The following is a 13333-nucleotide window of genomic DNA, read 5'->3' as shown; positions in this document are numbered from 1 at the left end:
TAAAAATCATTTGAACATAAATAGAGTTTATTATGTCAAACTACTACAATCCTACAGGGTGGGAATATTGCTATGAAATTAATAAGAAAACGTAATTATCTTTTAACCTACCCTGTATATTATTACAAAACTTATATTTTAAGAAAGAAGAAATCGAGGAGAATCCAAAAATGTAAAAATATACAGGATATCCCATTTAAAAAAACGAAGTTATAAGCAACTTCCAGTATAACCGGAAGTACCAAATAGATGAAAATATTTTCATTAAATATATCAGTCTTCAAAACCCCCTTATTCCAATTTTCATAATTCAATTGTCTTTAGTTCTCGAGATATTTCTAATAGGCCCTTTATCTGCCTCACCCTATATAGTACTTTTACCTCTTGTTTTTTTAAAATTCAGCTTATAATTTTAACTTGTTTGTATGCAATACGTATTACTACTTGCTGTATAATCAATTGCCTATATGCGCACATTACTTTAGGTTTGTTCCAACATGAACTTTTGGACGGCCCAAAAACCGTCACGAAACTGCTTGTACCGTTTGTTGTGCGCATGTTCGTAATTGTATCGCCCAGTTATCGTCCCATGACGGTAATCATATATTTGTCATTTTTGTTGGTGACAGCTTGTGTGCTTTTAGTCGATCAAAGGCTCAAAAAATTTAAAGAATTAAATCCTAGTGCTCAAGTCAGTCCAACCAGCACATTATGCATTTGCCCGATTACTGAAATGATCATCACGAAACCGTCACCGAAAGATCACAATTCTTGTTGGAACAGTGGGAAGGACGATCCGATGATGATCATATTTTTGTTGGAACAGATTTTCTTTACTGCGCAGGATCGTTACCGTTTCCTGACGGTTCTCGGTCGTGTTGGAACAAACCTATTGTCTATTTCTTGCGGTTGACAAATGACAGTGGCAGTTTACCATGGCCATGCGCCATGCCATAAATAAATACAAACTATCAAATCAAACTTCAAACTTCAACTAAATCTCTTACTTACATGTCACACCGACTGTCCTTCAGAAAAATCAGAAGAAACGAGAAACTTAAGCTTACCGTTATCCTTATTAAATAGTGTTATAAGGTTCTTTCTTGCTGGACTTTTTTATACGTTTACTGTTGAATGAAAAAACCCTATAAGGCAATGGCTAAGAAACATGTCAAGGAAATCATTGAAAATCATCCAAAAGTGTACTCTTTTTATTATTTTAACTCTATTCCTATCTTAGATTGCTAGTGCTATTTTTAACCAAGTGTGTGAAGAAGTTACAATGAGAATTTTTATGGACTTGAGGTGAACATAACCATTAAACCAACATAAATAAGAACCCCTCTGACACAATGGCTTCTATGAAGAGATCTTGGAAATTCCGTAAGTTTTTGTTTATTTTTTACCCTTTTATATAATACGTGTAACTATTGTAGCATAAATTTAAATCCACTTGTTACTTGGGGATGTAGAATTACCATATTGACTTATTTTGGTGTGATTTCGTCAGTTGTGTGTACTTTCAGTACATTTAAACTCAGGCAAACTTTGTATGTCTTCATTTGAGTCTGTAACTTAATATACATAAGTAAACAAACTGCATATATGTGTACCTACTTTCAATTTTTTAATCAATGAGTACAGTCTACATTCAATGTGGTGTTCAGTCTGGCACATGATATATTGTTATTGTTGATTGTATTTAAATTTGGTAAATGGAAAACAGTTTAGATCATTCCAAAATTTTGCCTCAACCATTTAATGTTAAACCATGGCTATTTTCCTGCATATTTAGCTAATATGAGAATGCCTTTTAACTCTCTTTGTTCTTGTAATAACTACTCTGCTGCAGACCTAAACCATATAGGTAATCTTAATTGTGAACTTAATAAATACCCTACAAAAGTACCAATTGCTAGACTTCAAGACCAGAATGGAAGTTTACCATTAAATGTTTCATACATGTACTTTTATTTAATTTACTATGTTTACTTTTATTTATTGTATGCAGTAATAGGTTTTTGCTTTGTTATTTGTGTGATATCTTCATTTCTTATCTTGTTTCATTTTGTTTCCCTGCACATTTTTCTCAATGTTTCATTTCAGTTGCCTTGATTTTTCATTTCATTTCAAGAATGATCTAATTTTTACTTGCATATCAACGGCGGAAAGGCAGGAACTCGTAAGGGGCAAGGTGATCATTTTACAGGAGACCAACAAAACGAATCGTTTTTCATTTAGGGCATATATGTTTAGTAGTACCGTTTTCTGTAATTGAAAGCCTTTCGGAAATTTTCACAGCTTTAACCACTAGTTAATAGGTGCCGCTACACTTATTATAAAGTGAAAACCGAAGTAACTCATTTTATGAACATTTTTCAGTTACGAGGTCCTGCCTTTATGCCATCGATATGTTATTATTCGCAGTGTCATATTGTGAATTTTTCTCTTGACTTCCATTTTTACATCTTTGTGTCCTAGTATTGTTGTATTAATTGTGTAGTATAATCGTCTACATTTATTTAGTGACAAAAAATCAATACTTTTAAATAATCTAATATTTCTCATGAAAATTATAACATTAAAGATTTCATTGAGTATCTTCTAGGTATATTTCAAGAATATAAAAATTCCAAATTCATGTTTATTATATTTATATTATAATATATAATAGACATTATATATTTTTTATGATGATATTTTCTTAAAATACATTGATGTCCTAGTTGGCATGGCAAATATGGTATTTGTAATTGTTTACTTTTAACTGTTCGATTCTATCAGCCAGTGTATCCCTATCAGTTTTGTACACTAAGTAAAATGTTTCAGTAATTATATCAGGGTACAACACAGTAAAAGTTTAAAACAAAACAAAAACTACAAATATACTAGGTTCAGTGAACTCAGTCCCAGCTGTTTAGTAAATTTAGTACAGTAGAACCCGCTCATTAAAATACCTGTTATAGGCATATTCCGATTTAAGGAATAGAAATTTGAGGTCCCGAAACGTTTCTACTAGCCACCAATGATCGCTTATTAGAATGTCCCGGTTATAGGAATACTTTCCGAAGACTGGTTGGACGGCAATTATTTTTTGCTACTCTTCTCCATTTACTCTTACTACAACTTTTGACACATACAATGTCATTTTATGTTGGTCTGAAGCTAATTCTTTGTGTTATTTATGTAATTTATTATTGTAACTGGGAAATAAGCCACAATTTAACTTAAAAAATGATTTTATCGATGTTTTGACTTCCACCTCAGACGTGGTTATATACAAAATATTACTAAATTAAATAAAAATATTGTTGCTTAGTAAAAGAATTCTTCTAATAATTTAATTTAATCTGACTCATTCAAATCGGCAATTCAGACATATACAGTGGACTCTCTCTATAACAAACACAGATATTACGAGGTTTTGCTTATAACGAAGTACACTAGATGTCCCATGAAATTCCCATTGAACTATAACACCTCTATAACGAGGCATATTTGGTTATAACGATGAAAGATGAAATCGAAGAATATGTTTCTTTGCTTGTTTTTAGCGCAGTAATGGCTATAAATAAATACCCCAACTGCCTGTATATAGAAATAGCCAACATCTGTGTTATTATAGAGGCCAGTGCTGTAATAAACTCCACTGCCTGTAATAAACTTCTTCCTTTATCTACTGATATTGAATATTGTAGGAAATTTACGATAGCGAAGTCTCATTGTTCAGGTTGACCATAGACACCTATTAAACTACGTAAGAGGCATCAAAACATTTCAATATTATTGTTGTCTGATATAACGAGGTAATTAGTCCGCCATTTCAGTTCTTGTTATAGAGGGACTCTACTGTATTATACATTTTAAAGTCGAAGAGTTTAAAATGATATTGCCAATATTTATGAGTTGCATTCCCAGGAAGACTTTATTGAAATATAGTTCATTCAGTTACATGAAATCAACTTTAGCTCAAGAATATCCGTCACAAAAAAATGATAGCATGTGATTTGTCTTTAAAAAGACAACCACATGCATGGTGACAGTAAAATTCTCATGTTAGTGATTCCACAGTAAATCATGAGCAAAAACCAGGAAACAACCTCATGATACTATCCTGACATTGTAAGTATTTGGTCTTACATTCAGTTTACTCTCAAAACTAACATCATTTTTATGAGGCTAATATATTTGTTAAACCTAACTATGTATGTACCTAGATTTAGAAAATCTTTAGAATTTCCCCAAATATTTTCATCTACTTTTTCTCCAAAATTTCTACACAGCCTGATTTGGGCAATCAAATTCTTCTTGCACACCTGGGAATTTCTAGGAGTTTCATAGAAATTGCTTTACTGTGTAAAAAATTCCCATTTTCCATTGATAGTTAATTTCTTAGGTCTTACACCCATATAATGTTTTTTTTTTCTCAATATATCAATTTTTTTCAAAAATATCAATGTTTTTTTTCAACATAACAAGGATATTGGTGTTATTCATTTCATTTTTAAAAACAATGTTTCATATTTTTTTAAGGGATGTTTTTAATTTGATAGTGTTGGTTGATCACTGTAAGTGTGGTAATAAGCTGTTACAGTGAAGTGTGCTTAACATATCTTCTTGAATAGCAACCTGTTGTAGTTTAACTACTAAGTTGTCCTGCAGGATTCTCAAATAATACCATTGTAGCTTATTAATTTTGATTGATTATACTTACTGAGCCATTGAGAAAAGTCTAATCAGGTCAGATTCAAAGGTCTGATTGAAAGCAATTAGATTTATAAATTCATGCCTGTATAAGAGATATTTATATCATTACCATTGTCATAAATAGGTTGTTTTTAAACAAATTATATTAAAAATCTCAATTCTAATTAACAAGTTAGGTATTTATAGGTCATTCTGTGCAAGTGGCTAAAATGTGAAACTGTCCTTTTTATTGCAAAGCCTACTTTAATTAGGTTTTTAATGATTGCTTTACATATATTTTGTACCCATTAAAATGTCTTGATAGTTTCCCTTTATGCTGTTAGTTCATCTTACAAATAGTTTGCCATTTTATTAGGTATACTTAAGTATATACCTACTTAAGTATACATATACTTAAGCACTTCCAAACAGATAGCAAATAAAGCAAAAGATTTTAATCAGATTAGATGTATCCGAGATGAAAATAATAAAATACTAGTACACGAAAGGGATGTCAAAAAGAGATGGAGAAAGTACTTTGACAGCTTATTAAATGAAGAATTTGACAGACAGCCTGTAGGGTACCCCGTCAAAAAAGCTCCGATAAAATAGCCGCGACATAATATCCTGCACACAAAATAGCTCCGACAGAATAGCCTGCAGACAAAATACCCGCGGAATAATAGCCTGCCGACAAAATAGTCCCGAAAAAAAAGCACCCTTCAGAATTCATCATGAAATAATTCCTTAAGAAATTTTTTTTCGGAAAAGGTAATTATCCGCTATGCAGATGTTTATCTTAACCACATTAAATAAAAATTGTCTTTTCAGAGAACTCGAGTACTGTCTTTCCTGCCTCTTGGAAGTTTGAACATTTAAGTTAAGCGAAAATCAATGTTAATTTATGATATAAACATTTTTTTCTGTTTTCGGGCAACAGTAAAATGCATTTTAAATTAAATAAATTAAATACATTCTTCCTTTTTGTCAAATAATTTAAATTAAAAAAAAGTTTTTGGACACCTTGTATAAATAATTATGTAATTGTTTATAAGAGGCTGTTTTAGCCGGGGCTGTTTTGTGTGCGATCTATTTTGTCGGGGCTATTTTGTTTGCGGGGGTATTTTGTCGAGGCTATTTTGGGTTGGGGCTATTTTGACGGGGCTGTTTTGACCGGGCTATTTTGACGGGTCATGGCCTGTAGAGTCAACGGAGACAGTAGCAGCAATGGTCACCAAAATAGCAAACGAGGAAGTGGCTCAAGCGCTTCAAAAAATAAAGAAAGGAAAAGCGGTAGGACCAGATGATATTCCTGGGGAAGTATGGAGAGCATTGGGAGAGACAGGAACAAGGTGGCTAGCAGGTCTATTTAATAGAATTATGGAAGTTGGACAACTGCCAGAAGAATGGAGAAGTAGGATACTGGTACCTGTTTACAAAAACAAGGGAGATATACAACAATGTACAAACTACAGGGCTATAAAACTGCTTAGCCATACCATGAAAATATGGGAAAGAGTAATTGATAGATGGATACGTGAAGAGACTGAAATATCCGAGAATCAATTTGGCTTTATGCAGGGCAAATCAACAACAGATGCAATTTTCATTATAAGGCAGTTGATGGAAAAATACAGAAGTAAAGAAACAAACGCTCATAATATGGTATTCATTGATCTTGAGACAACATATGGTAGAGTTCCTCGAGAGATTCTGTGGTGGGCACTTATTAAGAAAGGAGTCCCTGGTGAATATGTAAAGATTGTGAGGGATATGTATGAGTCGAGGGAGTAACGACTAGTGTTAGGACAGGTGTGGGAGAGACTGATAAATTTCATGTGAAAGTAGAATTGCACCAAGGCTCTGTGCTTAGTCCGTATTTATTCTCATTAGTTTTGGACCAGATAACAGCGAAACTACAGGGTAACATTCCATGGTGCTTAATGTTTGCTGATGATGTCGTGTTACTAGGAAATAGTGAAAGAGACTTAGAACAAAAACTGGAACAGTGGAGGCAAGCTCTGGAGGAAAAAACTTAGTAGGACAAAAATAAAGTATTTGGAATGTTCATTTAAAGATGGAGTTACTACAAATAAAATGGTATCTTTGGATGGTGAACTGATTGTAAAAAGCAATAGTTTTAAGTACCTGGGATCGGTATTACAGAGTAATGGAGAAATAGATGGAGATGCATGCAGTAGAATTAGGGCTGGATGGATGAAGTGGAAAGAAGCGAGTGGTGTGTTGTGTGACAGAAAAAATCCAATGAAGCTGAAGGGAAAATTCTATAAAACAGCCATAAGACCGGCTATGATGTATGGAACTGAATGTTGGGCAGTGAAGAAGAAAGAGGAACAACGAATGCATGTGGCGGAAATGAGAATGCTTAGATGGATGAGTGGAGTGACAAAGAAGGATAAAATTAGAAATGAGTATATTAGGGGAAGTCTAGGTGTGGCACCAATTAATGCCAAAATGAGAGGGCATAGGTTAAGATGGTTTGGTCATGTTCAACGTCGAGACGTTAATCACCCAATACGAAGAATAACTGAAGTGCAGATTCCTGGAAGGAGTAGGAGAGGAAGACCAAAAAAGACCTGGGGGGAGACGATAAGGCAGGACATGTTGGTAAAGGGGATTGACATTGATATGACCCAAGATAGAATTGTGTGGAGAAATGCAATTAGGGAAGCCGACCCCGCATAGGGATAAGGCAAAGAGAATGATGATGACCTAAGTATATACTTACTTAGTGTACATTTTTTTAAATTTCCTACTTTTCTTTGAAATAAAGTGATGATTCTTTAAAATCTTCCTAACTGAACTGTCTCTTTAAATACTACGTATGGCCAATCTTAATATGGTGGCGAAATCTGAACCCTTAAAATACCATGCTAAACCAAATAGGTCACTCAAAATTCCCATAGGTCCACATAACAAATGAGTTCCCAACAAGAACTAATACCCAAAGAGAGCTACTTGTTAAACTAAATATTCTCAACCTCAACAGGTAACAACCACATTCAATGTCATCTTAATTGGCAAAATTGATTAGATGACAAACAACACTTATGGTTCTGAGACATAAGAAACTGATGTAGTATAAGTAGGTATAACTGATATTAATATAATAATCATATCAGATGAAGAATGACCATGCAGCTATCTCTAACCAGCATGAACTGCTACATACTACTACAGCACCAAAAGAACAATTTTGTCTTGTTTTTTAAGCTTCCTAAAAGTCGTTTTTGCATACTCCAAGCTTTTTTATTATTTTTTTTATTTCGTATATGTTATTGCCCTTATATTTTATCCTATTGTTGGTATCAATCAGTATCCTAAGATTAAACAAATTTTTCAAACTTTGAGCTCATTCCTGTTATATGTGTGTTGCAAATTGTAAATATTAAATTTTTTTTAAGTTTTTTATAATACTTGCTATAATAGGTATCTTTTTACTATTATTGTTGTGTCTAGTCATTCATCTGCAATTAGAAATCTGTAGATGACTCCATTTCTGTATCTTCAGTTATAAATTTTTAATAAAATTTAAATAGGGCTTTATTTGTGAATAATATTCAGAGCAATAAAAGTGGTATGTATATTAAAAAATATTTTGTATATAAAACAATTACGAAGTTTCTACACATTCCCATTTTTAGCAAATTGTGTTATTACAGTATAGATAAATACTACTTAAAAGGATTCCGGGTGAACAGCATAAGTATATACACAATTTATTAGCTGTTTTTGAAACTATACTTTGAGGTATATTATTTTAAACATAAAAAATTGACATTGTTATAGTTATCTTTGTATTCAGACAGTTGTCTTTGTTCTAAATATAAAACTTACATGTGAATAATTCATATATACAAGATAATACAATAATGAATCAGGAAAACAAACTCATAAAATATTTAGTTTACTTAGAACTATTTGTATTTGGTTTAAACATATAAATATTTCCTTAAAAAATATAATTCTAAAACAAGCTTATTTATTAAACCCGATTTTTTAAATCGTAACTGTTGAATTTCATTTCAATATTCGCAACACCTGTTATTCTCATTTGAATGAATTGGACATTATTATTTAATAAACATTTAAAATGAACAGGTTGACCACCCAATCAGATGAGTTAAGTTATTTGATACATGCTAATGCAAACATTGAACAATATGTGCATTTGCCGATTATTTTAGGCTAGAAATAAAGGGTCAGTGTGAGTTAACAAAAGTTTATAGAATATACTGACACTTTTATAGTTTTTTATTTCATTTTTTTTACTCATTGATTCCTACAACTGCTATGAAGCTCTTGTAAACAAATTATATAATAAATATACAAGGTAAACTAATAAAAACCTTTAAAATAATAAGAAATAATAATAAAAAACAGATAAACAAATCGATAAAACAACAACACAACACTATAATTATAACAGATGTGATGATCTCTTTCTTCTTCTTATACTTGTTGTAGATCTGTCGATCTGTTAATTCGACGTTGAAGTATTTCTTGACAGGTAGACTGCCAGCTATATCTCCATCTTTATGGTGGTCTGTACTGTAGACTCTTGCCAGCTGGTTTTCCTTCTAGATGGTGATGATACCTAATAAGAATAATCTGCTTGTTAAATACAATGAAAAGATCGCCAAGTATAGAGATCTAGAAATACAAATAAGAAGATAATGGAGAATTGAAAGTATCCAGTACATACAGGGTGTCCCAGACTAATTTATCCAGGCTATAATATATCTTAAACGAATAGAGATTTTCGAATGGGAGAAAAAACTGATCTGTTCCATTTGTAATACACTTTAATATGGCGTAGAGAAAATCATCCTCTAAATATTCCTCCCTTAGTTACAACCCCTAACTTTATATATATATAACAGCGCTAACAGGCCTTATAGGCCTACGGCTTCTAAATTCTGGATAATATTTCTCCATTCTGTTCGGTCCTCTGCACTCTTTCTCCAGTCCTTCACCCCGATTTCTTCCAAATCCCTCTCTGCAGCCTCTAACCATCTCTTCCTTGGTCGACCTCGTCTCCTTTTTCCCAATGCTCTGTCATTCAATATTCGTTTGACGTTTCTAGTTTCTGGCATTCGAGTAATATGTCCCAGCCATCTAACTCTTTGGGCTCGTATTTTTGTCGTTATTTTTGGTCTCCCATACATCCTCATTACTTCTTCATTTGTTCGTCTCCTCCAGGTTTTCTCCGCTATCTGTATACCTCCAAAAATTTTTCTCAGGATCTTCCTTTCCCATATCTGTATCTTCTTCTCCTCTTGTTGATTCATTACCCACGTTTCGCTCGCATACAACACTGTGGGCCGTATTATCGTTTCATACATTCTGATTTTCGCGTTTATTGATACATTTTTTGCTTTTAATATCGTGTTTAAGGCACCCACAACTCGACTTCCCTTCAATAATCTTTTATCTATTTCTTTTTCTTCCCTTCCAGTACTGGTTACAGTCACTCCCAGGTATTCGAATTCTGCTACTTCCTTAAATTTATATTCATCTCCTTCTCCTTTCATTTTTATATAGTTATCCTCTTTATTTATATCTCCTTTCATTACCATGTATTGTGTTTTTCCTTGGTTGATTCTTAATCCATACCTTTTTGCTTCCGCTTCGAACTTTTGGAATATTTTTTGGAGATGTTCCTTTGTTCTTGTTAGGATGACTAGATCATCAGCGTAAGCTATAAACTGCTGTCTGTTGTTAAATATGGTACCGCTTGTATTAATTTTTATCCTTCTTACTATGTGTTCTAGTACCAAGTTAAATAAGTCTGTAGATAGAGGGTCACCCTGTTTCAGTCCTTTATTCACTGTGAATTGTTTTGAAAAATTTCCTTCCAGTGTTATCCTGTTTTTTGTATTGTTGAGCGTCATTCTCACTAATTTAACCAGCTTTCCTGAAATACCCAAGGATCTCATTGCTTCATATAGCATATCTCGGTCCACTGAGTCGTAAGCCTGTTTAAAGTCAATGAACAACATGTGTAGTCCCAAATTTTGTTCGTAGCTGTTGTTCTGTATTAGTTTTAATAAACATATTTGATCTGTTGTTGATCTTCCTGGTCTAAAACCTCCTTGGTATTCTCCAATGATCTTATTTACCTCCTTTTGCAATCTATTTCGGATGATTTTTGCAAGTATTTTATAGGCCACTTCTAATAGCGATATTCCTCTATAATTTTCGCAACTTGTTTCATCACCTTTTTTGTAGATTGGACAGATGAGTGCATTGTTCCATTGTTGCGGCATTTCCTCTTTTTGCCAGACTGTTAATATTAGTCGGAAAATTTTTTCTTGCAGCTTTTCTCCTCCTACTTTAAAAATCTCTGCCGGAATTCCGCTTTCTCCTGCGCTTTTGTTATTTTTTTGCTTCAATATTGCTTCTTACCCCTAACTTTAATTTTTTTAATAGCACCCTGTACATTTTTATGGTATTGTATGTGGTCTTCTATTGACTATTCAACATATTTTTTAAAAATAAAATCGGTTCATAAGTAATCAAGAAAATATCAGTTTAATTTTGTTAATTATGTGTCCCAGACTAAATTATCCAGGCTTTCTTAACCCGCCATTACACGCGCTATGAGGGAATCCCTCACCATATTTGTTTATAAGCAATGAAATTGTGTAAACTAATACGATAACCTTAAGCACCCAGGAATGCCTTTAGCATGGTTCATGAGAGGTTATGAAAAAGTTATAGAATATTTTAGGCGGTCAGTGTGCTGTGTGATAGTTGAAAGAAGAGACATCCCTCTTCAAGTGAGGGAATTCCTCACTGCGCGTGCAATCACGGTGAAATCACGTTTCTGTTATCTCAAAGAAACTTATAGGTTTTTATTTAATATTTAGGTAGGTTTAAATAAAATATTATTGTTTGGATTAGGTTAGGAACAGTGGCACACCAAGGGGGGTTTTGGGGGTTAAAATCCCACAGAGCATATAGAAATATATATAAAAGAAGGTAGGAAAATGTAACTTGTCTTTCACAAATAATACAAAAAACTTTCGGTGCCCAAGCAAACCCCCCCCCCCCCAGAGGGAAATTCTAGGGTTAAGAACCCATTTTTAAATTTACCTATTCTAATTGGGAAATAAGCCACACTTTAACTTGAAAAAATGATTTTATTGACGTTTCGAATTCCACCTCAGACGTCGTTATCAAAATACAAAATATTAATAGTTAATTACATAAATGCCACAAAGAAATAGCTTCAGAACAGTTGTTAATTTTAATTTGTATTTTTAGTAAAATGAATTCGCGTAAAGAACGTTAATTTCTTCAGTGGCTTGCTGAAATTGAAACTTTTGATCTATATTATTTTTACTTTTGTTTTGTTAAATTAATAAAAAAAATTGGTTTACGAAACTTTCTATAATATATGAGTACAACACATTTTATATTTATACATGTTGACATTCATTCTTTCTCGAAATGAGTCGAATTTATGTAGGTGAGGGCGACGCTCATACGCGTGCAACCACGTCACAATAGAAGACGCGTGTAACGGCGGGTACGAATAGAGATTTTCGAATGGGACAAAAACTAATCTATTCTATTTGTACTTAATACATTTTAATATGGCGTACAAAAAAAATCAACTCCTAAATATTCATCTCCCAGTTACAACCCCTAACTTTAATTTTTTTAATAACACCCTGTAACTAAGAGAATAATATTTAGGGGATGAATTTTTTCTACGCCATATTAAAGTGTATTACAAATGGAATAGATCAGTTTCTGTCCCATTCGAAAATCTCTGTCCGCTTAAGAAATTTAATATAGCCTGGATAAATTAGTCTGGGACACATAATTAACAAAAATAAACTGATATTTTTTTGATTATTTACGAACCGATTTTATTTTTAAAAAATCTGTTAAATGGATGATAGAGGACCACATCCAAAACTATAAAAAAATGTACAGGGTGCTATTAAAAAATTAAACATAGGGGTTGTAACTAAGGGATGAATATTTAGAGGATAATTTTCTCTACACCATATTAAAGTGTATTACAAATGAAATAGATCAGTTTTTGTCCCATTCGAAAATCTCATATTAGTTTAAGAAATATAGCCTGGATAAATTAGTCTGGGACACATAATTAACAAAAATGAACTGATATTTTCTTGATTATTTACGAACCGATTATATTTTTAAAAAATCTATTGAATAGACGATAGAAGGCCACATCCAAAACTTAAAAAAAATGTACAGGGTGCTATTAAAAAAATCAAAGTTAAGGGTTGTAAGTAAGGGATGAATATTTAGGGGATGATTTTCTCTACGCCATATTAAAGTGTATTACAAATGAAATAGCTCAGTTTTTGTCCCATTCGAAAATCTCTATTCGTTTAAGAGATATAGCCTGGATAAATTAGTCTGGGACACCCTGTATTACTGTATCTAAAACCTTCTATGAAACAAAAAACAGCTGGGTCTAATGTAAACACCTGTATAAGACCATACAGATATTTGTGCTACTCTCGACGTCCAGAAGCATACGAAAATTTTTGGGAGATCTCCGACGTGTCAAGTCACGTTGGTCTCGATAACACGGAAAGAGTTCCAATTCCAACACAGCTCATTCATTGAAAAGATCACA

The 13333-nt window shown here is 32.8% G+C and overlaps 1 protein-coding gene across 2 annotated transcripts in view; it reads left to right on the top strand.

Moving 5' to 3' along the window:
- The first annotated feature begins 1005 nt into the window (after positions 1-1005).
- Positions 1006-13333, top strand: part of LOC126881295 (katanin p80 WD40 repeat-containing subunit B1) — a 170269-nt gene continuing 157941 nt past the window's right edge. For both annotated transcript variants that reach the window (XM_050645491.1, XM_050645490.1), the window contains exon 1: positions 1006-1383. In XM_050645491.1, the coding sequence (XP_050501448.1) occupies positions 1353-1383 (31 nt within the window). In that variant the 5' untranslated portion in view covers positions 1006-1352. The remainder of the gene's footprint in view (positions 1384-13333) is intronic.

Source organism: Diabrotica virgifera, chromosome 3 (assembly GCF_917563875.1).
Source record: "Diabrotica virgifera virgifera chromosome 3, PGI_DIABVI_V3a".
Taxonomy (NCBI): domain Eukaryota; kingdom Metazoa; phylum Arthropoda; class Insecta; order Coleoptera; family Chrysomelidae; genus Diabrotica; species Diabrotica virgifera.
The sequence above is the reverse complement of the archived record's forward strand: the minus strand, read 5'-3'. Positions and strand labels throughout refer to the sequence as shown.